Below are 24,267 nucleotides of genomic sequence, written 5' to 3'. Positions count from 1 at the left end.
CCCAACCCACTGTCAGTGGGAAGCCATTCCCCCTTGTCCTGTCACTCCATGCCCTTGTCCAAAGTCCATCCCCAACTGTCCTGGAGCCCCATCAGCTCCTGGATCATGAAGTGTTTGCCCTTGAAAGGATTGGGCTGGTGAGGGAATGTGAGATGCCATAGCTGGGGACACAAACACGGTGTCAGCAGGAAGAGAGGTGACAGCTCTGGTCCCAGGGCCAGCAGTTTCCAGGAGGAGCATCCCAGATCCCTGAGGCACATGTCAGCCTGGGTAGGAATCATCTCACCTCAGCTTTCTAGGAATTCCTTGGAATTCACTGTAGGCTGCTGTCAGACTCCCAATGGAGTGTAGAGGATGACTCAGATGAAACCTGCAACTTTCTAAGGATTAAAGCCAAGAGAGCAGCATGGATTTGCCTCTTCTCACTAGAAATGACATTGCTGAAATCCCAAATCATCCCTCTGCTGTGTGCCAGTGCTCCAGCTCGCACACAGAATTTATGATTGCATGAATCTTCTTGGAAACTGAATGGTGAAGGTCTGGTGCCACTTAAATTGTGGTATACAAGTGGGGAAACCACATTTGAAACAGAAATATAAGTTTAACAGCACATTTGTAGTTCAGGGTCATAAGGATCCACGTCAGGGGATGACAGGGGGCAAGTTCATGCAGTTCAAAAGACAAGATTTTGGGGTTGAGGTTGCTATAAAATCGAATAGAAGCTGAGATGGAGACAAAGCGCTTTGGGCACAGGTGTGGTTGCTGGGGCTCTCTGCTGTTGCTCATTTCCCAGGCAGAGTGAAGAGCAGCTGAGGAGCAGAGGCCTGAGGCCGTGGCAGCTCTGAGGCAGCTGCCTGTGTGTGAGAGCCCTGGGGAACACGAGGCAGCACGGAGAGCAGGGGCTGTGGCAGGAGCTGGGACAGAGCCTGCGCTGGGCGCCGCTCGGGCTCACCCCGCGGGCCGCGCTCCCCTTTCCCAAGGGACCATTCCAGGGAAGCTCCTGCAGATCCCAGCCCAGGGACAGCAGCTGGAGGCTGGGAGCTGAGGGCAGTGCGCTGCGGGGAAGTTCTCCAGGCTGCCAGAGGAAACAAGGTCAGACTCTTCTCTTCCACCTTAATCAGGGCCCCCTCATTGGGTGGAACCTGGTTATTGATTTTGGGGGCAGAACTGAGGTCTGTAGGGAATTGAAAGCCATAAACAGTGTGGGAAAAGGGAGGGAATATTGAAACGAGTGTCCTGCTGAAGGAATCCAGCAGCTCAGTGACATCAACTGACACCTGAGAGTCCAGCTCAGATCTATCCCAAAGCCATTTGCTCTCTGATATCTCCATGGGCAATTCCTTCCTTCTCCACTTGTTTTCCTCCTCCAGCTGTGTCCTGTCCACAGCCAGGAAGGAGGTATCTCCCTGGCTTTTGTGCCAGGCACCCCAGACCAGGCTCCCACATCCTACTTGCCTTCTGTCCTGTCCCTCAGCCCTGCCTGTGCTGCTCCACATGGAAGCTGTGGCTGGGAAAAGATGGGAAAAGCCACGTTTGGGGGACAGCAGCGTTGCTCTGGTGTCTCTGTGTTTCACCCCTCGAGCTGTGTGAGGGCAGGAGAAGCAGCAGAGGTGTCACCATGAGCACTTTGTCCCCTGCCATGGAGGGAGCCAGCCCTGCCTGCTGGAGCCACCCTGGTGGGAAGGCATCCAAGGGGAGCTGGAATGAGGAGAGCCACGACAACTGGAGCCAGTGTGACCACAGGCAGTGGAGCAAAGTGCCTGTCCCACTGCTGCTGCTGCTGCTGCTGTGCCTGTGTGGAATGGTGGGAATGGGGCTGTGCTCTGGCTCCTCAGCTTCTGCATCCACAGGAACCCCATCACCCCTTATGTGCTCAGCCTGGCCATGGCTGGCTTCACCTTCCTGCTCTCCATCATCATCCCCCTGGGGCTATTTTCTGTCCCAGAGAGCTTCTGCCACCAGCTGGGCTCGTGGGGTGTGACAGCTGGGCTGAAGGTGCCCATCCTCTTGGCTTTCACTGCCGCTGTCTCCTGTCTGACAGCCCTCAGTGCTGTGACAGCTCTGTTTGTCCTCGCGTGTCCTGCTGGCCCTGCCACTGCTCGCAGTGCTTCCCCATGCTCCTGTGTGCCCTGCTCTGGCTGCTCTCCTTCCTGCTCACTACCCCCCTCCATTGCTGCTCCTTGGTGCCCATGGCCTTGGTCCTGAGCTGCCTCTTCTCAGTGCTCAGCCTGACCTGTTCTGCTCTGGCCCTGATGGCCAGGCTCCTGTGCTGCCCATGGAAACAGCTCCCAGGGAAGCTCTGTGCCCTGCTCCTGCTGCTCCTGTCATGCCCTTCCCCTTCTTCACTGCTGATTCTGGGCACTGGCTCTTGCTGAGGGCGTTTGACTTCTCTGTCTTTGCCCCCAGCAGCTCTCTCCTGCTCACCTGTGCCAAGAGCTCTGCCCTCCCTCTGATTCACTTCCTGGCTGGGAGCTGTGCAAAGGAATTCACCTCCTCTGGTAGTGTTGCCTTGCAGAGAGCTTTTGAGGCTTTTGTGCCAGAGCCAGGGCACAGGGACAACACAGTGGAGTCATCATCAAGTGGAATCATCATGAAAGATACTCAGCATAAAATAAAACCATAAAATATCCAAAATTTAAAGGGACCTACAAGGTTGATGGAGTTGAGCTCGTGGCCCTGCACAGGACATCCCAAGAATCCCAGCCTGTGCCTGAGATCAGGACAGGCTGGACTGTGTCTGAAGCTGCTGTGCAGAGTGGCTGTGCAGCTCCTCCTGAGGGTGGCCAGGCTCAGGATGGAGGTGCTCAAGGGCTTCCCTGGACACTGATGCTGGGGAACCAGAGGATGGATGGCCCCATTCTGCAGAAGAGCAGCATAACCCCCTAATTTCTGTGCAGTTAAATGCCCCAAGCATCTGGTGATGGGAATTTCCATATTCCTTGTACTTTCTGGATACAGGCACAGGAGTTCAATGGAGTTCACTATCGACGCTGCACTTTACTCAGACAGATTCAGTTCAGGAATTGAAGAATGTGACAAATTCCCATGGAAAGGATAAGGGAATGTTGTTCCTCCCCAGCTCTGCAGCCCTACCTGGTGTCCCTTCCCATCAGCTGGGAATGCAGGGCTGGCTCTGCTGGACAGAAGGGGAAGGATGCTCCCTGTGATCCCAACCCCTCTCCTGCCATCCAGAGGCACCAGCCCTTCAGGGATTTGGGAAATCACTGGCACCCCGTGCTGGGTGTGTCCCCAGGGATGAAGGTGTGCCATTCTTTGCAAGCAAGAGCTCCCTGAAAACACCATAGAACTCATCTGCTGAGGCAAAGGAGAGGGAGTTCATTCCCTGGGGCCGAGGCCATGAGGGTGATTCCATGGGGAATGGAGCTGGGGAACAGCACTGAGCCCAGCTGCACTGCTTGGAGCCATGTGGATCCAGGAGGGAGGAGGAAAGCCATGCTGCAATGTGCTCCCTGCAGAGCATCCCACAAAAATCACCCAAGGCAATACTCCTGCTCCCTTGTCCTGCAGGAATACAGCACCACAGGGAGGTGATCCCGTGCATATTGATTAATCAGGAGCTTAAAGGACTGCCCCTCAGCCACTTTCCTGGGATCCTTCAGCAGAGCAGTGGAAGGGATCAGCAGACTCAGACCATCGTGTCCATGGCAGGATCATCACTGTGGGCAGTGTTTTCTTCTGGCTCTTCAAACACCCGCTGGAGGGAGAGCTGGAGGGACTTTATGGAGCAGGGCCTCCAGCACCTCCCCAGCAAGAAGTAGATGAAGGGTTTGATGCTGTTGTGGATGCAGGCGAGCAGGAAGACAACCTGGGAGGGCACAACAATGTAACCGAGCTGCTGCAGGAAATTGAAGAGGCTGAGAAGGAGAGTGAAGAGCACAATGAGGAAGGTAACGATGTCGCGTCTCTGGAGTTGCTCCTTCTGGGATCCCCGCTTGGCCTTAATGAAATCGACTGTGCTGGAAATGAGCACGGGTACAGCCAAGAGGAGCAGGATGATGGTGTTCATGGAGATGAGAGCTGCCCGGCAGTGCTCCTGCTGGTGTGATGGGCACAGGAATGTCACCGTGGGAATGACAGTGAAGAGAGCAAAGACGGTCCAGTGTTTGACACTGTCCACCACCCTCACCAGGCGCTGGGGAGGCTCCCAGCAGTAGCAAAGCCAGAAGAGCATGTTCATATACCACACATCGCTGCTGTCTATCACCCACAACAGACCCAGTCCAGGGACACCACGGAAAACTGGAAGAGGAAACTCAGGTACAGCTCGGGCAGGATAGGAGAGCAGGACACGTCCTCCACCAGGAAGAGGAGGGCGGAGGTGACCACAAAGAGGAGGAAGAGGAAGTCCATGACAGCCAGGTCAAAGAAGTCAGAGTTACGGCTTTTCAGGCTGAGGAGGCCGATGACAGCCCCGTTCCCAGCCAGCCCACAGAGGCCGATGAGCAGGGTCACACTGTGTATGGCCATGGTGGTGACATCTGTCTCACAGAGATGATCTCCTTCAGTGGGTGAGGCAGGAGATGGGGACACGGTGGTCACCTCCATGGATGGACGCTGGGCAGGCAGTGGGATGTGGCCCCTGGCTGTGGTCAGAGTGGATGGGCAGTCAGTGCTTGGAGAATCCAGGGATGGACCATGCGGCTCCTCAGCAGCTCCTGCAGTGGGAAGGATTCAGTGGGGAGGAGTGAGATGTGCAGGGGAGGAGGGCAGTGGGAATGGTGGGGTGGGAGAGGGAGGTGGAAGGGTTGGGCTGGTTAGCAAGAGGCTGATAAATAATACAGAAAATAAACAGTTTCAGTTTTTCTGAAGTTGTTCCAAAGTAAAGTGGCCAAAATTTAGAACGATGTGTTATAGATGGATAATGAGATGACTGGCTCTCACAGTTAAGGGATGAATACTGTGTGAATATTAAGAGAAGCTTGATTGATATATAATTATGTTATTGTAGTCTGTTGTTTAGATGTCCCCAGTTCTGCCAATAGTCCCCTTCTCTCCCCTCTGTACTGTTTCCATCAGAGATCCTGAGCCATCTAGGACAGGTAGAAAGAAGGGGTGTACAAAAGCTTGTTGCTGGGGGAAAGAGGTGCAGCATGAGAACACCTGACCCTCGAGTCAAGTTGCAAGAAAGCAGGCTCCAGCAATAAACACAAAGAAGGGCTGACTGACAGACTTTGGGAGGGGCCAGGTTTAGCTGATGCAACCCCCAGGGTATCAGAGGTGAAGCATCCATCTTGAAGATCACCCAGCCATGTGGGGGGCAGCCATGAGGGAAGCTCCCAGGCCTGCTTCTCCTTATTTAGTCCTTTTGTTGTATTTTTTGTTAAGGTTTAATGAAACTTTCAAAATTTAAAAACGTGGGCAGTTGTTTCTCACAGGATGTGAAGGCTGGCACACAGGATGACAAACATGGCAAGAACCAGTGCAGAAACAGATCAGGAGGCCTGCAGTGGTTTTGGGGTAAATTCTGGAACAGGAAGCAACAGTGCATGGCCAGAGGAAAAGTTCAAGGCAAGGGCCCATTTAATATGGCAGCATTCATTGAATATGACCAGCAGAGAGACCATGCTTAATAAACCTCCAGGATCATAAAAGGACTTGCAGGAGGAGGTGGATGCATGGAAATGAGTTCTAGGAAAATGGTGTTTGTGTATTCGAAAATAAAAACTTTTCAATGCCTACATGTGGTTCTAATGGATTAATAACCTGTTGTAAAGTCTCACCATACACACAATACAAGGAGAGATCCCTCTGTGTCCTGTGCAAGTCAAGAATTCCTGCTTCCTCATGCTTTGCATTGTGTTAGAATGTTTGTTGTGGCCCATTTCAGTGTTAGGACACAGACGGGATGCACAGGAGGAGAGAGAGGATTTGGGGAGGGCCCTGGGGTCAGCGGGAGAGGGTGTCAGGAACAGAGCAGCTGCTGCAGGAGAGGAAGGTGGGGTAGGGAGGAAGGCAAACATTCCACTGACCTGTTCCCTGGGGGGCAGCAGCAGGCAAAGGGCTCTGTGCAGATCAGCGGCGCTTCCTGGTACCTCTTGCTCCTTTGGGATCCATGTGCTAAAGCAGCTCCTGGCAGGTCAGGGACATGAAGGAGAAAGTGCCCAGGTCACCAGGAGCTCCCCATTCCCTTCCTGCTGGCTCCTGTCTGTGCCCTGTCCTCGTGTTGTTTCCCAGGGCTCGGTGCAGTCAGAGGGCAATGGTTTTACATCTTTCGCTTCCACACAGTTCCAAGCCACTGAATTACTGATCTTGATTTTTTTCATTTTCCCTACAAATCAAGGGGTTCTTTTCTTTTGTTTCCTGAGAAACGACGCCCCACTTCTTAAAATTTTTAAAAGTTTATTAAACTACAACACGGCACAAAATAAGGTCCAGAGGCACACTGCCCAAAACAGAAACAGGCTCTGTAGCCTCTTGGTAAGCCCCCCCCGCCTGTAATCCACCCCCCACATTCAGACACATTCCGCTTTTCCAGCACAGCTCCTCCTCCGTCCCGCCTTCCGGAGCTTGTGCAGCGCTCCGGGCTTCAACTGCCCACCATGGTCAGAGATCAGCATTACAACTCTCAACATGAACACAGTACTCACGTTAGAAAAGCTCCAAAGCGTAACAGAGCTTCTTTGAACATTATTACACACGTAATATTCATTCAACATTTCTGAGAGTCAATCACCATAGCACCTGTTTATAACATTTGTGAATGTCTCCTCATTTTCCCCTAATTAGAAAGACTCCTTCCCAGGAGAGTGTCCCATTCTTCAACTGTATTCCCTCACCTGAAAGGTTTCTGCTATTCCTCGTTTCTGTTCGCAGAGGGGTCATTGTCCCTCCAGCAGTAGAGGGATGCCGGTGATGCTGGTGGCACTGGAATGCTGCTGGCAGTGCTGCTGAAGCATCTGTCACCATGTCAGAAACAACTCCCATTCTGGGAACAGCTCCATCATTGCCAAAACATTCTCAGGGCCAAAGGAAGCACAGCTGAGCGACTTCCTATCCTATCCCAATCCCATCTCCATCATCACCTAATCCTATCACATCCCACAGCTTTCCGAGACGAAGCCACTCCTCCACTGCAAGCGCAGCCCAGCAGGCCCTGCTCTCCTTGAGTGGGGAGATTTGGGATTGCTGGCATCCAGAGCCTTCCTGAACTCTTCCAGACACCTCTGAGAACTTGCACACCCTCCCTGGGTCCGTCTTTCCCCCTATGACAGCCCCGCTCCTGCCCTGCTCAACCCAGGACCATGGGCAATGTCTGTATTTCTCCCAGCCATTTCTGCTTTTTACATGAAAATTCACAATTTAGCAAAGAAAGGACATGAACAGCATTTAGCTGGAGTGGTATCTCATGCCTGTTCCTTGCTTCCAGGCCTGCCCCAGTCAGGTGTCTCAGGCACTAAGAGAGCTGAGAGAGCAGCATTTCTGGCACATTTGCCAGAGCAGATGCAGACGTGTGTGCACACAGCCAGCCAGGCAGGCAGAGTCAGTGCAAGGTCCCTGTGAGCAATTGCCCTGGCAGGCAGTGAAATGCTCCCTGCGGATCCCTTTGCATCTCCTCCCTGTGCCAAGGGCTGGGCCTGGAGCCCTGGGGAGCTGGGCCCAGGAGCCGTGGGCGTTCGGGGATCAGCCGAGGGCAGCAGACGGGAGAGATCCCAGCTGGGAGAGGCCCCGGTGCCAGGGAGCTCCTGCTCAGCGCTGCTGGGCCCAGGAGAGCTCCAAGGGTCTCCTTTGGGGCCGCTGCTCCCAGGGCCCCAAGGGATGGGCGTCACTCCCAGCAATGCTTCACCCTGGCCACGCTTGGGGCCGGCAGCTTCCTGTGACAGTGGCAGAGCAGGGATGCTGTGGCATCCAGGGCAGTCCAGTAATTTCCAAGGCTGTTGATAAAAGCCCAGGAGGCCATTGGACAGCAGCAGCTCCCAGGAGCAGAGGGTGTTTCTGATCAGCGCCACAGGAGCTGAGCCCAGGGGCTGCTCCTCCAGGCTGAGGCCTCACAAGCACGGATCAGAGCCCAGAGCGGCCTGGAAAGGGGCTGGGGATGCACCAGCACAGGCAGGGTGATCCTGTGGGTATTTATTGATCAGGAGACTCAAGGAATCTCTCAGCCACTGTACCGGGGTCCTTCAGCAGTGCAGTGGAAGGGAACAACAGGCTCAGACCCCCGTGTTCACAACAGAATCATCTCCACAGGCAGTGTTTTCTTTTGGGTCCTCAAACACCCTGTGGATCGCCTTCCTTAGGGACTGCATGGAGGAGTGCTTCCTGCAGCTCTCCATGGAGCAGTGTCTCCAGCAGCTCCTCATCGACCAGTCTCTCTTCCAGCTCCCCACCAAGAAGTAGATGAAGGGTTTGATGCTGCTGGTGATGCAGGTGAGCAGGAAAACCACCTGGGAGGGTACAGCCGTGTAACCGAGCTGCTGCAGGAGAAACCAGAGACTCAGGGGCAGACTGAAGAGTGCAACGAGGAAGATAACGATGTCGAGCCTCTTGGGTGGCTGCTGCTGGGAGCCAGGCTTGAGATGAATGAAGAGGATTGTGCTGGAAATGACCATGGGCACAGCAAATAGGAAGAGGTTGATGGCGTACATGGATGTGAGAGCCAGCTGGCATTGCTCCTGCTCGTGTGACTGGCACAGGGAAGTCACTGTAGGATTGACAGCGGTGACAACAAAGAACAAGGCCCAGAACAGGGCACTCATTATCACCCACAACAGGTGCTCAGAAACTTGTCCAACACAGAAAAACAGGCAGAGGATGGACCTGCATCTCTCGATGCTGATGAACATCAGCTGGAACAGCCCCATAGTGTAGGTGAACATTGACAGCTGGGAAAGCAAGCTTAAATACAGTGGGGGCATTATAGCAAAGCAGGAAACCTCCTCCAGCAGAAAGAGCAGGGTGGAGGGGACCATGAAAATGAGGAAGAGGAAGTCGATGCTGGCCTGGTTGAATGCCACAAAGTCAGTGATGGCATTAATTTGGAGGAGCCAGAGGAAAGCCCCATTCCCAGCCAGCCCACAGAGGCCGATGAGCAGGGTCACACAGTCTATGGCCACGCTGGAGACATTGATGTCACAGTGAGCAGGTGTGTCAGTTGGTGAGGTGAAAAGAGGGGACCCGGTGCTCACCTCCATGGATGGACGCTGGGCAGGCAGTGGGATGTGGCCCCTGGCTGTGGTCAGAGTGGATGGGCAGTCAGTGCTTGGAGAATCCAGGGATGGACCATGTGGCTCCTCAGCAGCTCCTGCAGTGGGAAGGATTCAGTGGGGAGGAGTGAGATGTGCAGGGGAGGAGGGTGGTGGAAATGGTGGGTGGGAGAGGGAGGAGGAAGGGTTGGGCTGGTTAGCAAGTGGTTGAAAAATAACATAGAGAATAAACATTTTCAGTTTTTCTGAAGTTGTTCCAAAGTAAAGTGGCCAATATTTTAAAGGATGTGTTATAGATGGATAATGAGATGACTGGCTCTCACAGTTAAGGGATGAATACTCTGTGAATATTAAGAGAAGCTTGATTGATATATAATTATGTTATTGTAGTCTGTTGTTTAGATGTCCCCTGTTCTCCCCATAGTCCCCTTCTCTCCCCTCTGTACTGTTTCCATTAGTGAGCCTGAGTCATCTAGGACAGGTAGAAAGAAGGGGTGTACAAAAGCTTGTTGCTGGAGGGGAAGAGGTGCAGCATGAGAATACCTGACCCTCGAGTCAAGTTGCAAGAAAGCAGGCTCCAGCAATAAACACAAAGAAGGGCTGAGTGACAGACTTTGGGAGGGGCCAGGTTTAGCTGATGCAACCCCCAGGGTATCAGAGGTGAAGCATCCATCTTGAAGATCAGCCAGCCACGTGGGGGGCAGCCATGAGGGAAGCTTCCAGGCCTGCTTCTCCTTATTTAGTCCTTTTGTTGCATTTTTTATTAAGGTTTAATGAAACTTTCAAAATTTATAAAAGTGGGTGGTTGTTGCTCACAGGATGTGAAGGCTGGCACACAGGATGACAAACATGGCAGGAACCAGTGGAGAAACAGGTAAGGAGGCCTGCAGTGGTTTTGGGGTAAATTCTAGAACAAAAGGGAACAGTGCATGGCCAGAGGAAAAGTTCAAGGCAAGGGCACCTTTAATATGGCAGCATTCATTTAATATGACGACCAGAGAGACCACTCTGAATAAACCTCCAGGATCATAAAAGGACTTGCAGGAGGAGGTGGATGCATGGAAATGAGTTCTAGGAAAATGGTGTTTATGTATTAGAAAAGAAATCATTTCAATGCCTACATGTGGTTCTAATGGATTAATACCCTGTTGTAAAGCCTCACCATACACTCAATACAAGGAGAGATCCCTCTGTGTCCTGTGCAAGTCAAGAATTCCTGCTTCCTCATGCTTTGCATTGTGTTAGAAAGTTTGTTGTGGCCCATTTCGGTGTTAGGACACAGACGGGATGCACAGGAGAAGAGAGAGGATTTGGGGAGGGCCCTGGGGTCAGCGGGAGAGGGTGGCAGGAACAGAGCAGCTGCTGCAGGAGAGGAAGGTGGGGTAGGGAGGAAGGCAAACATTCCACTGACCTGTTCCCTGTGGGGCAGCAGCAGGCAAAGGGCTCTGTGCAGATCAGCGGCGCTTCCTGGTACCTCTTGCTCCTTTGGGATCCGTGTCCTAAAGCAGCTCCTGCCGGGTCAGGGACATGAAGGAGAAAGTGCCCAGCTCACCAGGAGCTCCTCACTCCTGTCCTGCTGGCTCCTCTCTGTGCCCTGTCCTCGTGTTGCTTCCCAGGGCTCAGTGCAGTCAGAGGACAGTCAGAAATGGTTTTACAATTTTAGCTTCCTCAGAGTTCCACAGCCCCGGGGTTGTTGATCTTGATTTTTTTTCCCCTTCAAATTCAGTGATCTTCATCTCTGTTGCGAGAAATGACGCCTCACGTCTTAAAATTTTAAAAAGTTTATTAAACTACAAAAAGGACAAATAAGATCCAGAGGCGCGGCCAGACACAACCTGCTCACAGCAGTAACAAGCGTTATATACTCTTGGTAATCAACGCCCCACATTCAGACACATTCCGCTTTTCCAGCACAGCTCCTCCTCCGTCCCGCCTTCCGGAGCTTGTGCAGCGCTCCGGGCTTCGACTGCCCACCATGGTCAGAGATCAGCATTACAACTCTCAACATGAACACGGTACTCACGTTAGAAAAGCTCCAAAGCTTAACAGAGCTTCTTTGAACATTATAACACATATAATATTCACTCAACATTTGTGAGGGTAAATCACTATAGCACCTGTTTATAACATTTGTGAATGTCTCCTCATTTTCCCCTAATTAGAAACACTCCTTCCCAGGAGAGTGTCCCATTCTTCAACTGCATTCCCAGACAGGTTTCTACTACACCTCCTTTCTCTTCCCTGAGGGGTCACTGTCCCTCCATCAGCAGAGGGATGCTGGTGGTGCTGGTGGCACTGGAATGCTGCTGGCAGTGCCGGCAGTGCTGGTGAGGCAGCCGGGTGCTTCTCAGAAGTAACTCCTGTTCTGGAAAGAGCTCCTGAATCATTGCCAAAATGTGGCCTGGGCCCAAGGAAGCACAGCTGAGCTGCTTCCTATCCTACCCTGTCCCTATCCCATCCTCATCCCTGCTCCCCATCCCCATCCCTATCCCCACCCCGCTCTCCATCCTCACCCCATCCTATCACATCCCACAGCTGTCCCAGACAGAGCCCTTCCCCTACTCCCATCAAGACCTGTCAGGCTCTGTAGTCCCCAAGTGGGGAGATTTGGGATTGCTGGCTTCCAGACCTCCTCCAGCCCCCTCTGATGCTCTGCTGACCCCTCTGAAACCGCCTACAACACCCCAGACCATCCCTGGGACCCCCTTTTCACCCCCAACAGCCCCGATGCTGCCCCACTGCACCTGGGATCCTGGCAGTGTCCCTGCTCCTCCTGGCCGCAGGGTTCTAGGACCCAGGAGGGAGGAGGAAAGCCCAGCTCCAATGTGCTCCTCAGGAGAACACAGGATGATAAACGTGGCTGGAGCCAGGGCAGAAACAGATTTGGAGGCCTGCAGTAGTTTTGGGGCAAGTTCTGTAACAAGAAGCAACACTGCATGGCCAAAGGAAAAGTTGAAGGCAAGGTCACCTTTAATATCTCAGCACTCAGTGAATGCAACCACCAGAGACCCCTCTGAATGATCCTCCAGGATGAGAAAAGGACTTGGAGAAGGAGGTGGATGCATGGAAATGAGTCCTAGGAAAGTGATGTTTATGTATTAGATAAGAAAGACACTTTAATGATTCTGTGTGGTTATGAGGATGTTATAGATGAAAAATGTGATGGTTGGCTCTCACAATAAAGGACAGATATTTTGTGTATGTTAAGAAAAGTTTTGTGGATGTGTAGTGATGTTACTGTAAGACATCCTCCCATAGACCTCTTTCCCTTCCCCCTGGCAACAGCCTTGGGAGTCAGGGCATTTGGGGAGGGCTGGCTTGTTACCAGGAGGGCTGGAATAACAACACCTGACCTCCAGTCAAGATCTTCACCAACAGACAGCAGAGAAAGAGTTGACTGACAAAACTTTGAGAGAGACTAGGGGTATAAAAGGCAGGGTGTCCATTTTTTAGATGACATGTGGCTGCTAGGCATGGAGACTCCCAGCACTGTAATTTTGCTTTATTCAGTCCTTTGTTTTTGTTGTGGTTTTTTTTTTTCCTTTTTTTAAGGTTTAAAAAACCCTTAAAATTTTAAAAGTGATCATCCACAAGCAGGACAAGGAGAGATACTTCTATGTGTCCTGAGCAGATCAATAATTCCTGCATCCTACTGCTTGCCATTGTGTTAGAAATTTATTCCAGCTGATTTTGGTGTCACTCCCAATTCCCATCTCTACTCCTCTCCTCTCCCCATCCCATCCCATCCCATCCCATCCCATCCCATCCCATCCCATCCCATCCCATCCCATCCCATCCCATCCCATCCCATCCCATCCCATGGCCACTCCCAGCCTTCAAGTGCTGCCATCAGGCTCTGCTGCCCTCCAATTGGGTCATTTGGGATCAGCAGGATCCAGATCCTTCCCAATATCCTCCGACCCTTCATGGACTCATCTGATAACCTCCAGACCCTGCCCAGGGCTGACAGTTCCCCTATGACAGCCCCGCTCCTGCCCTGCTCCACGCAGGACCTTGGGCAATTTCTCCCAGCCATTTCTGCTTTTGTACATGAAAATTCACAATTTAGCAAAGAAAGGACATGAACAGCATTTAGCTGGAATGGTATCTCATGCCCGTTCCTTGCTTCCAGGCCTGCCCCAGTCAGGTGTCTCAGGCACTAAGAGAGCTGAGAGAGCAGCATTTCTGGCACATTTGCCAGAGCAGATGCAGACGTGTGTGCACACAGCCAGCCAGGCAGGCAGAGTCAGTGCAAGGTCCCTGTGAGCAATTGCCCTGGCAGGCAGTGAAATGCTCCCTGCGGATCCCTTTGCATCTCCTCCCTGTGCCAAGGGCTGGGCCTGGAGCCCTGGGGGGCTGGGCCCAGGAGCCGTGGGCGTTCGGGGATCAGCCGAGGGCAGCAGACGGGAGAGATCCCAGCTGGGAGAGGCCCCGGTGCCAGGGAGCTCCTGCTCAGCGCTGCTGGGCCCAGGAGAGCTCCAAGGGTCTCCTTTGGGGCCGCTGCTCCCAGGGCCCCAAGGGATGGGCGTCACTCCCAGCAATGCTTCACCCTGGCCACGCTTGGGGCCGGCAGCTTCCTGTGACAGTGGCAGAGCAGGGATGCTGTGGCATCCAGGGCAGTCCAGTAATTTCCAAGGCTGTTGATAAAAGCCCAGGAGGCCGTTGGACAGCAGCAGCTCCCGGGAGCAGAGGGTGTTTCTGATCAGCGCCACAGGAGCTGAGCCCAGGGGCTGCTCCTCCAGGCTGAGGCCTAATGAGCCTTTCTTAGATCCCTGTGCAGCTTGGTTTTAGGAAAATTAATCCACAAACATTAGAGGTTTGTGTCCAAAGAGAGACTGAGGAGTTCTTTGACTATATTTGAATAAAAAGAGAGGCCATGGGGCATTCCCCTGGGATCTCTCAAAATTTTGAAGGACACAGTCTCCCTTGTTATCCTAATTTCCCGGCCACCTTTCCCTTCTCTCTTTCCCCACTGGCTTCGGTACTTGAGAGGAACAGAATGCCCCTTACACCTGATACTGTCGATTTCCTTCTAATATACAACCCTCCCTTTTAATTTTAAATTCTTACAGAATTTAGAGGTTTTTCTTCCCCATTGTTTCTTTCATCTTTCAATGTCTAATTTCATTTATCAGCAAACCCAAACCTTATTTGAAAATGGAAATATCTTTTTCCATTCATCAATCAGTGGAATCCTTCCCATTGTTTCTTTTATCTCCCAGTGCTTGTATCTACCAGCAGACCCACAGCTTGTTTGTAAAGACAAATCCTGTATTCTTGTCACTGGAAAGGAGGTGGGTGATGCACCAGCAGAGGGAGGGTGACACGTTAGATATTTATTCATCAGGTGAATTAAGGAGTCCCTCAGCCAGAGTCCCAGAGTCCCTCAGCAGTGCAGCGGGAAGATTCAACAGGCTCAGAGCACTGTGTCCTTGGCAGGATCATGGCTGTGGGCTGTTTTTTCTTCTGGCTCCTCAAAGATCCTCTGGAGGGAGAGCCGGAGGGACCCCATGGAGCAGGGCCTCCAGCACCTCCCCAGCAGGAAGTAGATGAAGGGTTTGATGCTGCTGTGGATGCAGGCGAGCAGGAAAGCCACGTGGGAGGGCACAACAATGTAGTCAAGGTACTGCAGTAAGTTCCAGAGGCTGAGGGGCAGAGTGAAGAGCACAATGAGGCAGATAACAATGTCAAGCCTCTTGGGTTGTGGTTTCTGGGAGCCAGGCTTGACCTTAATGAAGAAGATTATGCTGGAAATGAGCACAATGGGAGCACAGAGGAGAAGGTTGAAGGCGTACACGGAGATGAGAGACACCCAGCAGTGCTCAGATAGCTGGAAAAAACACAGAGAAATCATGGTGGCAAAGACAGTGATGAGAGTGATGAGCAGGGCAAGCACCACCCATGAGAGCTGCTGGGGATGGTGGCAGCAGAGCCAGAGCGGGCAGGGGATGGACCTGCACCTCAGGCTGCTGATGCATGTCAGTGTGTACAGACAAAAGGTGTATGACACCAGTGGCACCCGGAAAAGAAACCACACATACTGCAAGGGCAGGATGATAGAGCAGGACACATTCCCCAGCAGGAAGAGCAGAGGGGAGGGCAACAGAATGAGGAGGAAGAGGAAGTCCAGAAGAGTCAGCACGAGGATGTAAAAGATGGAGCTGTTCCTGGACAAACAGCGGGAGCCAAGGAGCCAGAGCACTGCCCCGTTCCCAGCCAGCCCAGAGAGGCAGATGAGCAGGGTCACACTGTGTATGGCCACGGTGGTGGCATCTGTTTCACACAGATGATCTCCTTCAGTGGGTGAGGCAGGAGATGGGGACACGGTGGTCACCTCCATGGATGGACGCTGGGCAGGCAGTGGGATGTGGCCCCTGGCTGTGGTCAGAGTGGATGGGCAGTCAGTGCTGGGAGAATCCAGGGATGGACCATGCGGCTCCTCAGCAGCTGCCTGCAGTGGGAAGGATTCAGTGGGGAGGGGTGAGGTGGGAGGGTTGGGCTGTTTGGCAGGGAATGTGAAAGGAAAGCTCAGGGCAGGGGAGGGGGGAGCTGGGGAGGGCCCTGGGGTCAGCGGGAGAGGGTGTCAGGAACAGAGCAGCTGCTGCAGGAGAGGAAGGTGGGGTAGGGAGGAAGGCAAACATTCCACTGACCTGTTCCCTGTGGGGCAGCAGCAGGCAAAGGGCTCTGTGCAGATCAGCGGCGCTTCCTGGTACCTCTTGCTCCTTTGGGATCCATGTGCTAAAGTGGCTCCTGCAGGGTCAGGGACATGAAGGAGAAAGTGCCCAGGTCACCAGGAGCTCCTCACTCCTGCCCCACTGGCTCCTCTCTGTGCTCTGTCCTTGTGTTGCTCCTCCAGGCTCAGTGGGGTCATAGGGCAGGTGGAAGTTGTTTTACAGCTTTGGGTATGTCAGAGCTCCACTCCCTCTCAGTTATTTATCTTGAATATTCTTTTTCTTTGCTACAAAGGAAGTGACTTTTTTCAAAAGTCCACATGAAGAATTTTGCAAATGGCTCCTCATTTCCTTCTGATTAGAAACATTCCTTCCCTGCAGAATGTCCCATACTCCAACCGCCTTCTCTCTCTCTACCATTCAGTGTTTCTCTTCCCTGAGGGGTCATTTTCTGTCCAGCAGCAGAGGGATGCTGGTGGTGCTGGTGGCACTGGAATGCTGCTGGCAGTGCTGGCAGTGCTGGTGAAGCATCTGGGTGCTTGTCAGAAACTGCTCCTATTCTGGGATGAGCTCCAGGTTCATTGCAAAAACCTCCCCTGTGCCCAAGGAAGCACAAATAAAGCAAGAATTCCCATTTTTGCATTCTCCCCCAGGCTCACAGAGCCCAAGGGAAGGACAGCACTCAGTTGCTTGCAGGCAGGCTATCAGGACTTGGAGCCCACCCTGATTACTGCCAATGCCCTTGATGATGCAATGAAAGCTATCAGGGACCAGGGTGCTGTGAACCCCCTGCCAGCCCTTCACCAGAGCTGCTCCTGCTCCTCCTCAGTCCTGGGAACACTTGGGCTTGTTTTTGTGGTTGTCTGATCCCTGACTGTCCCTCTGGCAGCAGGGACACTTTCCACTATCCCACGTTGCTCCAAACACCATTCAGCCTGGCCTTGGACACTTCCAGGGATCCAGGGACAGCCACAGCCTCTCTGGGCAATGTATGCCAGGGCCTCAGCACCCTCACAGGGAAGGATTTCTTCCAAATATCCAATCTGTCCAGACCCTCTGTCAGTGGGAAGTCATTCCCCCTTGTCCTGTCACTCCATGCCCTTGTCCAAAGTCCCTCTCCAACTCTCCTGGAGCCCCATCAGCTCCTGGATGATGAAGTGTTTGCCCTTGATAGGATTGGGCTGGTGAGGGGATGTGAGATGCCATAGCTGGGGACACAAACACGGTGTCAGCAGGAAGAGAGGTGACAGCTCTGGTCCCAGGGCCACCACACAGACGGCAGTTTCCAGGAGGAGCATCCCAGATCCCTGAGGCACATGTCAGCCTGGGTAGGAATCATCTTGGATTTCACTGTAGGCTGCTATCATCAGGAAAGCTCTTGCATTGAAATCTTTGCTCTTTTGAAAGGAAGCTCAGGGAGGGCGTGGCCAGGGTGACACTGGAGACAAGGAAGGTGCTGGGAAGCAGAAAAAGTACCTGGAAGTATAATGGTCCTTCTGCACTTGCCTTGGGAGAAACACCCTGGCTGAGTTGTTCTTCCATGCACAAGAGGTTCCACCATGGAACGTTTTGGGTTTCCAATGGGCAGGAAAACAGGCGACAGGGAGAGAAAATCCCTTCCAGATGTCAAAGTTTGTCTCTTTTGTTAATTATTAACAACTCTGTTAATAAATGCTCCTTAGCTGTTTAACCTCAAGTGTGTCTACAAAGCCTGACTCCACACATGGTTTTCAATCTCATTTCCCTTTCCAGAAGCAGTGGCACGTTGGTTTCCCCTGGATTTAAAGCAGTGGGAAAAGGAGGGACAACTTCCCCCTGAGCAAGAGCTGTGGCTGCTGCCCAGGTCTCTCCCAGGAGGAATCAGGAGCTCTTGGCAGTGCCAACATCATCCCAGCCATTGCAGGCACGTGCCTTAGGAAGGGCTCAGGTATGAGACAGGTGGCTGCCCTGCTCCCAGAGCAGCCAGAGGCTTTAGAATGGGATAAAAGAAGGAAATGAGCCTTTTTGGACACTGTTCACCAGGGTCAGACTCTGCAGTGAAACCCGGTTGTTGTTTATTCTACAAATTCTGAGGCTGGGACTCCCACAGTGGAAAGAAACAAAAACCATGAATCCAAATCTGATTGAGGGGTGGTTCCAGAATGACAAAGATCAGGGCAGGCTGGACTGTGGCTGAAGCTGCTGTGCAGAGTGGCTGTGCAGCTCCTCCTGAGGGTGGCCAGGCTCAGGATGGAGGTGCTCAAGGGCTTCCCTGGACACTGATGCTGGGGAACCAGAGGATGGATGGCCCCATTCTGCAGAAGAGCAGCACAACCCCCTAATTTCTGTGCAATTAAATGGTCCCAAGCATCTGCTGATGGGAATTTCCATATTCCATGTACCTTCTGGTACAGGCACAGGAGTTCAGTGGAGTTCCCTATCGACCCTGCACTTTACTCAGAAGGATTCAGTTCTGGAATTGAAGAATGTGACAAATTCCCACGGAAAGGATAAGGGAATGTTGCTGTCCCTCCCCAGCTCTGCAGCCCTACCTGGTGTCCCTTCCCATCAGCTGGGAATGCAGGGCTGGCTCTGCGGGACAGAAGGGGAAGGATGCTCCCTGTGATCCCAACCCCTCTCCTGCCATCCAGAGGCACCAGCCCTGCAGGGATTTGGGAAATCACTGGCACCCCGTGCTGGGTGTGTGTTTGCAGGGATGAAGGTGTGCCATTCTTTGCAGGCAAGAGCTCCCTGAAAACACCATGGAACTCATCTGCTGAGGCAAAGGAGAGGGAGTTCATTCCCTGGGGCCGAGGCCATGAGGGTGATTCCATGGGGAATGGAGCTGGGGAACAGCACTGAGCCCAGCTGCACTGCTTGGAGCCATGTGGATCCAGGAGGGAGGAGGAAAGCCATGCTCCAATGTGCTCCCTGCAGAGCATCCCACAAAAGTCACCCAAGGCAATGCCCGTGCTCCATTCTCCTGCAGGAATACACCAACACAGGGGAGGGTGATCCCTGGATATTGATTAATCAAGAGGCTCAAGGTCTGCCCACCAGCCACTTTCCTGGGATCCTTCATCAGAGCAGTGGAAGGGATCAGCAGGCTCAGACCCCATGTCCATGGCAGGATCATCACTGTGGGCAGTGTTTTCTTCTGGCTCTTCAAACACCCTCTGGAGGGAGAGCTGGAGGGACTTTATGGAGAAGGGCCTCCTGCACCTCCCCACCAAGAAGTAGATGAAGGGTTTGATGCTGCTGTGGATGCAGATTAGCAGGAAAACAACCTGGGATGACACAGCCATGTAACCGAGCTGCTGGAGGAAATTCCAGATGGTGAGGAGGAACATGAAGAGCACAATGATGAAGATAACAATGTCGCGCCTCTTGAGTTGCTGCTGCTGGGAGCCCCACTTGGCCTTAATGAAATCGACTGTGCTGGAAATGGCCACGGGTGCAGCCAAGAGGAGCAAGATGATGGTGTTCATGGAGATGAGAGCTGCCCGGCAGTGCTCCTGCTGGTGTGATGGGCAAAGGAGTGTCACCGTGGGAATGACAGTGAAGAGAGCAAAGAAGGCCCAGTATTGGACAGTTCCCACCACCCACATCAGGCGCTGGGGAAGCTCCCAACGGAAGCAGAGCTTGCAGAGTTTGTACACATACCCCACATTGCGGCTGCTCATCAGCCAGAACAGCCCCCAGTACAGGGACACCACTGACAGCTGGAAGAGGAAACTCAGGTACAGCTCGGGCAGGATAGGAGAGCAGGACACGTCCTCCACCAGGAAGAGGAGGGCGGAGGGGACCGCAAAGAGGAGGAAGAAGAAGTCAATGACAGCCAGGTCAAAGACACCAGAGTTACAGATTTTCAGGCTGAGGAGGCCGATGACAGCCCCGTTCCCAGCCAGCCCACAGAGGCAGATGAGCAGGGTCACACTGTGTATGGCCATGGTGGTGGCATCTGTCTCACAGAGATGATCTCCTTCAGTGGGTGAGGCAGGAGATGGGGACACGTTGGTCACCTCCATGGATGGACGCTGGGCAGGCAGTGGGATGTGGCCCCTGGCTGTGGTCAGAGTGGATGGGCAGTCAGTGCTTGGAGAATCCAGGGATGGACCATGCGGCTCCTCAGCAGCTCCTGCAGTGGGAAGGATTCAGTGGGGAGGAGTGAGATGTGCAGGGGAGGAGGGCGGTGGAAATGGTGGGGTGGGAGAGGGAGGTGGTAAGGTTGGGCAGTTCAGCAGGAGGCTGATAAATTACACAGAAAATAAACATTTTCACTTCTTCTGAAGTTGTTCCAAAGTAAAGTGGCAAAAATTTTAAAGGATATGTTATAGATGGATAATGAGATGACTGGCTCTCACAGTTAAGGGATGAATGCTGTGTGAATATTAATAGAAGCTTGATTGATATATAATTATGTTATTGTAGTCTGTTGTTTAGATGTCCCCTGTTCTCCCCATAGTCCCCTTCTCTCCCCTCTGTACTGTTTCCATTAGTGAGCCTGAGTCATCCAGGACAGGTAGAAAGAAGGTGTGTACAAAAGCTTCTTGCTGGGGGGAAGAGGTGCAGCATGAGAACACCTGACCCTCGAGTCAAGTTGCAAGAAAGCAGGCTCCAGCAATAAACACAAAGAAGGGCTGACTGACAGACTTTGGGAGGGGCCAGGTTTAGCTGATGCAACCCCCAGGGTATCAGAGGTGAAGCATCCATCTTGAAGATCAGCCAGCCACGTGGTGGGCAGCCGTGAGGAAGCTCCCAGGCCTGCTTCTGATTATTCAGTCATTTGGTTGCACTTTTTGTTAAGGTTTAATGAAACTTTCAAAATTTAAAAAGTAGGTGGTTGTTTCTCACAGGATGTGAAGGCTGGCACACAGGATGACAAACATGGCAGGAACCAGTGCAGAAACAGATCAGGAGGCCTGCAGTGATTTTGGGGCAAATTCTGGAACAGGAAGCAACAGTGCATGGCCAGAGGAAATGTTCAAGGCAAGGGCACCTTTAATATGGCAGCATTCATTGAATATGACCAGCAGAGAGCCCCTGCGTAATAAACCTCCAGGATCATAAAGGGACTTGCAGGAGGAGGTGGATGCATGGAAATGAATTCTAGGAAAATTGTGTTTATGTATTAGATAAGAAAAACTTTTCAAAGCCTACATGTGGTTCTAATGGATTCCTGCTTCCTCATGATCTGCATTGTGTTAGAAAGTTTGTTGTGGCCCATTTCGGTGTTAGGACACAGACGGGATGCACAGGAGAAGAGAGAGGAGCTGGGGAGGGCCCTGGGGTCAGCGGGAGAAGGTGACAGGAACAGAGCAGCTGCTGCAGGAGAGGAAGGTGGGGTAGGGAGGAAGGCAAACATTCCACTGACCTGTTCCCTGGGGGGCAGCAGCAGGCAAAGGGCTCTGTGCAGATCAGCGGCGCTTCCTGGTACCTCTTGCTCCTTTGGGATCCATGTCCTAAAGCGGCTCCTGGCAGGTCAGGGACAAGAAGGAGAAAGTGCCCAGGTCACCAGGAGCTCCTCACTCCTGCCCCACTGGGTCCTCTCTGTGCTCTGTCCTTGTGTTGCTCCTCCAGGCTCAGTGGGGTCATAGGGCAGGTGGAAGTTGTTTTACAGCTTTGGGTATGTCAGAGCTCCACTCCCTCTCAGTTATTTATCTTGAATAGTTTTTTTCTTTGCCACAAACGAAGTGACTTTTTTCAAAAGTCCACATGAAGAATTTTGCAAATGGCTCTTCATTTCCTTTTGAATAGAAACATTCCTTCCCTGCAGAATGTCCCATACTCCAACCGCCTTCTCTCTCTCTACCATTCAGTGTTTCTCTTCCCTGAGGGGTCATTGTCTGTCCAGCAGCAGAGGGATGCTGGTGGTGCTGGTGGCACTGGAATGCTGCTGGCAGTGCTGGCAGTGCTGGTGAAGCATTTGGGTGCTTGTCAGAAACTGCTCCTATTCTGGGATGAGCTCCAGGTTCATTGCAAAAACCTCCCCTGTGCCCAAGGAAGCACAAATAAAGCAAGAATTCCCATTTTTGCATTCTCCCCCAGGCTCACAGAGCCCAAGGGAAGGACAGCACTCAGTTGCTTGCAGGCAGGCTATCAGGACTTGGAGCCCACCCTGATTACTGCCAATGCCCTTGATGATGCAATGAAAGCTGTCAGGGACCAGGGTGCTGTGAACCCCCTGCCAGCCCTTCACCAGAGCTGCTCCTGCTCCTCCTCAGTCCTGGGAACACTTGGGCTTGTTTTTGTGGTTGTCTGATCCCTGACTGTCCCTTTGCCAGCAGGGACACTTTCCACTATCCGACGTTGCTCCAAACCCCATCCAACCTGGCCTTGGACACTTCCAGGGATCCAGGGACAGCCACAGCCTCTCTGGGCAATGTATGGAAAGGCATCAACACCCTCACAGGGAAGGATTTCTTCCCAATATCCAATCTGACCAGACCCTCTGTCAGTGGGAAGTCATTCGCCCTTGTCCTGTCACTCCATGCCCTTGTCCAAAGTCCCTCTCCAACTCTCCTGGAGCCCCATCAGCTCCTGGATGATGAAGTATTTGCACTTGAAAGGATTAGGCTGGTGAGGGGATGTGAGATGCCATAGCTGGGGACACAAACACGGTGTCAGCAGGGAAGAGAGGTGACAGCTCTGGTCCCGGGGCCAGCAGTTTCCAGGAGGAGCGTCCCAGATCCCTGAGGCACATGTCAGCCTGGGTAGGAATCATCTTGGATTTCACTGTAGGCTGCTATCATCAGGAAAGCTCTTGCATTGAAATCTTTGCTCTTTTGAAAGGAAGCTCAGGTAGGGAGTGGCCTGGGTGACACTGGAGACAAGGAAGGTGCTGGGAAGCAGAAAAAGTGCATGGAAGTATAATGGTCCTTCTGCACTTGCCTTGGGAGAAACACCCTGGCTGAGTTGTTCTTCCCTGGACAAGAGATTCCACCATGGAAAGTTTCTGCTTTCCAATGGACAGGAGAAGGGAGTCAGGGAGAGAAAAACCCTTCCAGATGTCAAAGTCTCTTCTGTTAATTTTTAACGACTTTGTTAATAAATGCTCCTTAGCTGTTTAACCTCATGTGTGTCTGCAAAGCCTGACTCACCACCCACATCTTTCACTCTCACTTCCCTTTCCAGAAGCAGTGGCACGTTGGTTTCCCCTGGATTTAAGGCAGTGGGAAAAGGAGGGACAACTTCCCCCTGAGCAAGAGCTGTGGCTGCTGCCCAGGTCTCTCCCAGGAGGAATCAGGAGCTCTTGGCAGTGCCAACATCATCCCAGCCATTGCAGGCACGTGCCTTAGGAAGGGCTCTGGTATGAGACAGGTGGCTGCCCTGCTCCCAGAGCAGCCAGAGGCTTTAGAATGGGATAAAAGAAGGAAATGAGCCTTTTTGGACACTGTTCACCAGGGTCAGACTCTGCAGTGAAACCCGGTTGTTGTTTATTCAACAAATTCAGAGGGTGGGAACTACCAAAGTGGAAAGAAACAAAAACCATGAATCCAAATCTGATTGAGGGGTGGTTCCAGAATGACAAAGATGAGGACAGGCTGGACTGTGGCTGAAGCTGCTGTGCAGCTCCTCCTGAGGGTGGCCAGGCTCAGGCTGGAGGTGCTCAAGGGCTTCCCTGGACACTGATGCTGGGGAACCAGAGGATGGATGGCCCCATTCTGCAGAAGAGCAGCACAACCCCCTAATTTCGGTGCAGTTAAATGCCCCAAGCATCTGGTAATGGGAATTTCCATATTCCATGTACTTTCTGGATACAGGCACAGGAGTTCAGTGGAGTTCCCTATCGACCCTGCACTTTACTCAGAAGGATTCAATTCTAGAATTGAAGAATGTGACAAATTCCCACGGAAAGGATAAGGGAATGTTGCTGTCCCTCCCCAGCTGTGCAGCCCTACCTGGTGTCCCTTCCCATCAGCTGGGAATGCAGGGCTGGCTCTGCGGGACAGAAGGGGAAGGATGCTCCCTGTGATCCCAACCCCTCTCCTGCCATCCAGAGGCACCAGCCCTGCAGGGATTTGGGAAATCACTGGCACCCCGTGCTGGGTGTGTGTTTGCAGGGATGAAGGTGTGCCATTCTTTGCAGGCAAGAGCTCCCTGAAAACACCATGGAACTCATCTGCTGAGGCAAAGGAGAGGGAGTTCATTCCCTGGGGCCGAGGCCATGAGGGTGATTCCATGGGGAATGGAGCTGGGGAACAGCACTGAGCCCAGCTGCACTGCTTGGAGCCATGTGGATCCAGGAGGGAGGAGGAAAGCCATGCTCCAATGTGCTCCCTGCAGAGCATCCCACAAAAATCACCCAAGGTAATACTCCTGCTCCCTTGTCCTGCAGGAATACAGCACCACAGGGAGGTGATCCCGTGCATATTGATTAATCAGGAGCTTAAAGGACTGCCCACCAGCCACTTTCCTGGGATCCTTCAGCAGAGCAGTGGAAGGGATCAGCAGAC

General features: G+C 52.6%; 5 protein-coding genes across 6 annotated transcripts; 1 reads left to right on the top strand and 4 right to left on the bottom strand.

Moving 5' to 3' along the window:
- The first annotated feature begins 1,618 nt into the window (after positions 1-1,618).
- On the top strand, positions 1,619-2,623 carry LOC118686990 (mas-related G-protein coupled receptor member A-like). The gene is given in 4 exon segments (XM_036383629.2): positions 1,619-1,676; positions 1,790-2,083; positions 2,086-2,321; positions 2,324-2,623. Coding segments are annotated over 4 exon segments (888 nt in total).
- A 648-nt stretch (positions 2,624-3,271) lies between these two features.
- Positions 3,272-6,142, bottom strand: LOC118687053 (proto-oncogene Mas-like). The gene is given in 3 exon segments (XM_036383731.2): positions 3,272-4,236; positions 4,239-4,676; positions 5,991-6,142. Coding segments are annotated over 2 exon segments (918 nt in total). The 5' UTR covers positions 4,567-4,676; positions 5,991-6,142; the 3' UTR covers positions 3,272-3,646.
- A 1,763-nt stretch (positions 6,143-7,905) lies between these two features.
- Positions 7,906-11,604, bottom strand: LOC118687047 (mas-related G-protein coupled receptor member X2-like). Its single transcript, XM_036383722.2, has 2 exons — positions 10,573-11,604; positions 7,906-9,259 (listed from the first exon to the last, which is right to left on the bottom strand). The coding sequence occupies exon 2, from the start codon at positions 9,147-9,149 to the stop codon at positions 8,169-8,171; it is 981 nt and encodes a 326-aa protein (XP_036239615.1). The 5' UTR covers positions 9,150-9,259; positions 10,573-11,604; the 3' UTR covers positions 7,906-8,168.
- Positions 11,605-14,463: 2,859 nt separating this feature from the next.
- On the bottom strand, positions 14,464-15,895 carry LOC118687052 (mas-related G-protein coupled receptor member D-like). 2 transcript variants are annotated; one of them, XM_036383730.1, is made up of 2 exons: positions 15,812-15,895; positions 14,464-15,612 (listed from the first exon to the last, which is right to left on the bottom strand). In XM_036383730.1, exon 2 carries the CDS (start codon positions 15,499-15,501, stop codon positions 14,578-14,580), a length of 924 nt encoding a protein of 307 aa, XP_036239623.1. In that variant the 5' UTR covers positions 15,502-15,612; positions 15,812-15,895; the 3' UTR covers positions 14,464-14,577. The 2 variants fall into 2 exon arrangements, with proteins under 2 accessions (XP_036239623.1, XP_036239622.1); XM_036383729.1 differs by having other exon boundaries at positions 14,464-15,539.
- A 2,945-nt stretch (positions 15,896-18,840) lies between these two features.
- On the bottom strand, positions 18,841-21,289 carry LOC118686989 (mas-related G-protein coupled receptor member H-like). The gene is made up of 2 exons (XM_036383628.2): positions 21,186-21,289; positions 18,841-19,949 (listed from the first exon to the last, which is right to left on the bottom strand). The coding sequence occupies exon 2, from the start codon at positions 19,837-19,839 to the stop codon at positions 18,841-18,843; it is 999 nt and encodes a 332-aa protein (XP_036239521.1). The 5' UTR covers positions 19,840-19,949; positions 21,186-21,289.
- Between the last annotated feature and the right edge of the window lie 2,978 nt (positions 21,290-24,267).

The sequence above is a fragment of the Molothrus ater genome, chromosome 6, assembly GCF_012460135.2.
Source record: "Molothrus ater isolate BHLD 08-10-18 breed brown headed cowbird chromosome 6, BPBGC_Mater_1.1, whole genome shotgun sequence".
Taxonomy (NCBI): domain Eukaryota; kingdom Metazoa; phylum Chordata; class Aves; order Passeriformes; family Icteridae; genus Molothrus; species Molothrus ater.
This window is presented reverse-complemented; position numbering and strand designations above follow the sequence as displayed.

Excerpts from the sequence above, each read along its gene's own strand:
- LOC118687047 (XM_036383722.2), bottom strand. The coding sequence starts at position 9,149 with ATGGAGGTGAGCACCGGGTCCCCTCTTTTCACCTCACCAACTGACACA.
- LOC118687052 (XM_036383730.1), bottom strand. The coding sequence starts at position 15,501 with ATGGAGGTGACCACCGTGTCCCCATCTCCTGCCTCACCCACTGAAGGA.
- LOC118686989 (XM_036383628.2), bottom strand. The coding sequence starts at position 19,839 with ATGGAGGTGACCAACGTGTCCCCATCTCCTGCCTCACCCACTGAAGGA.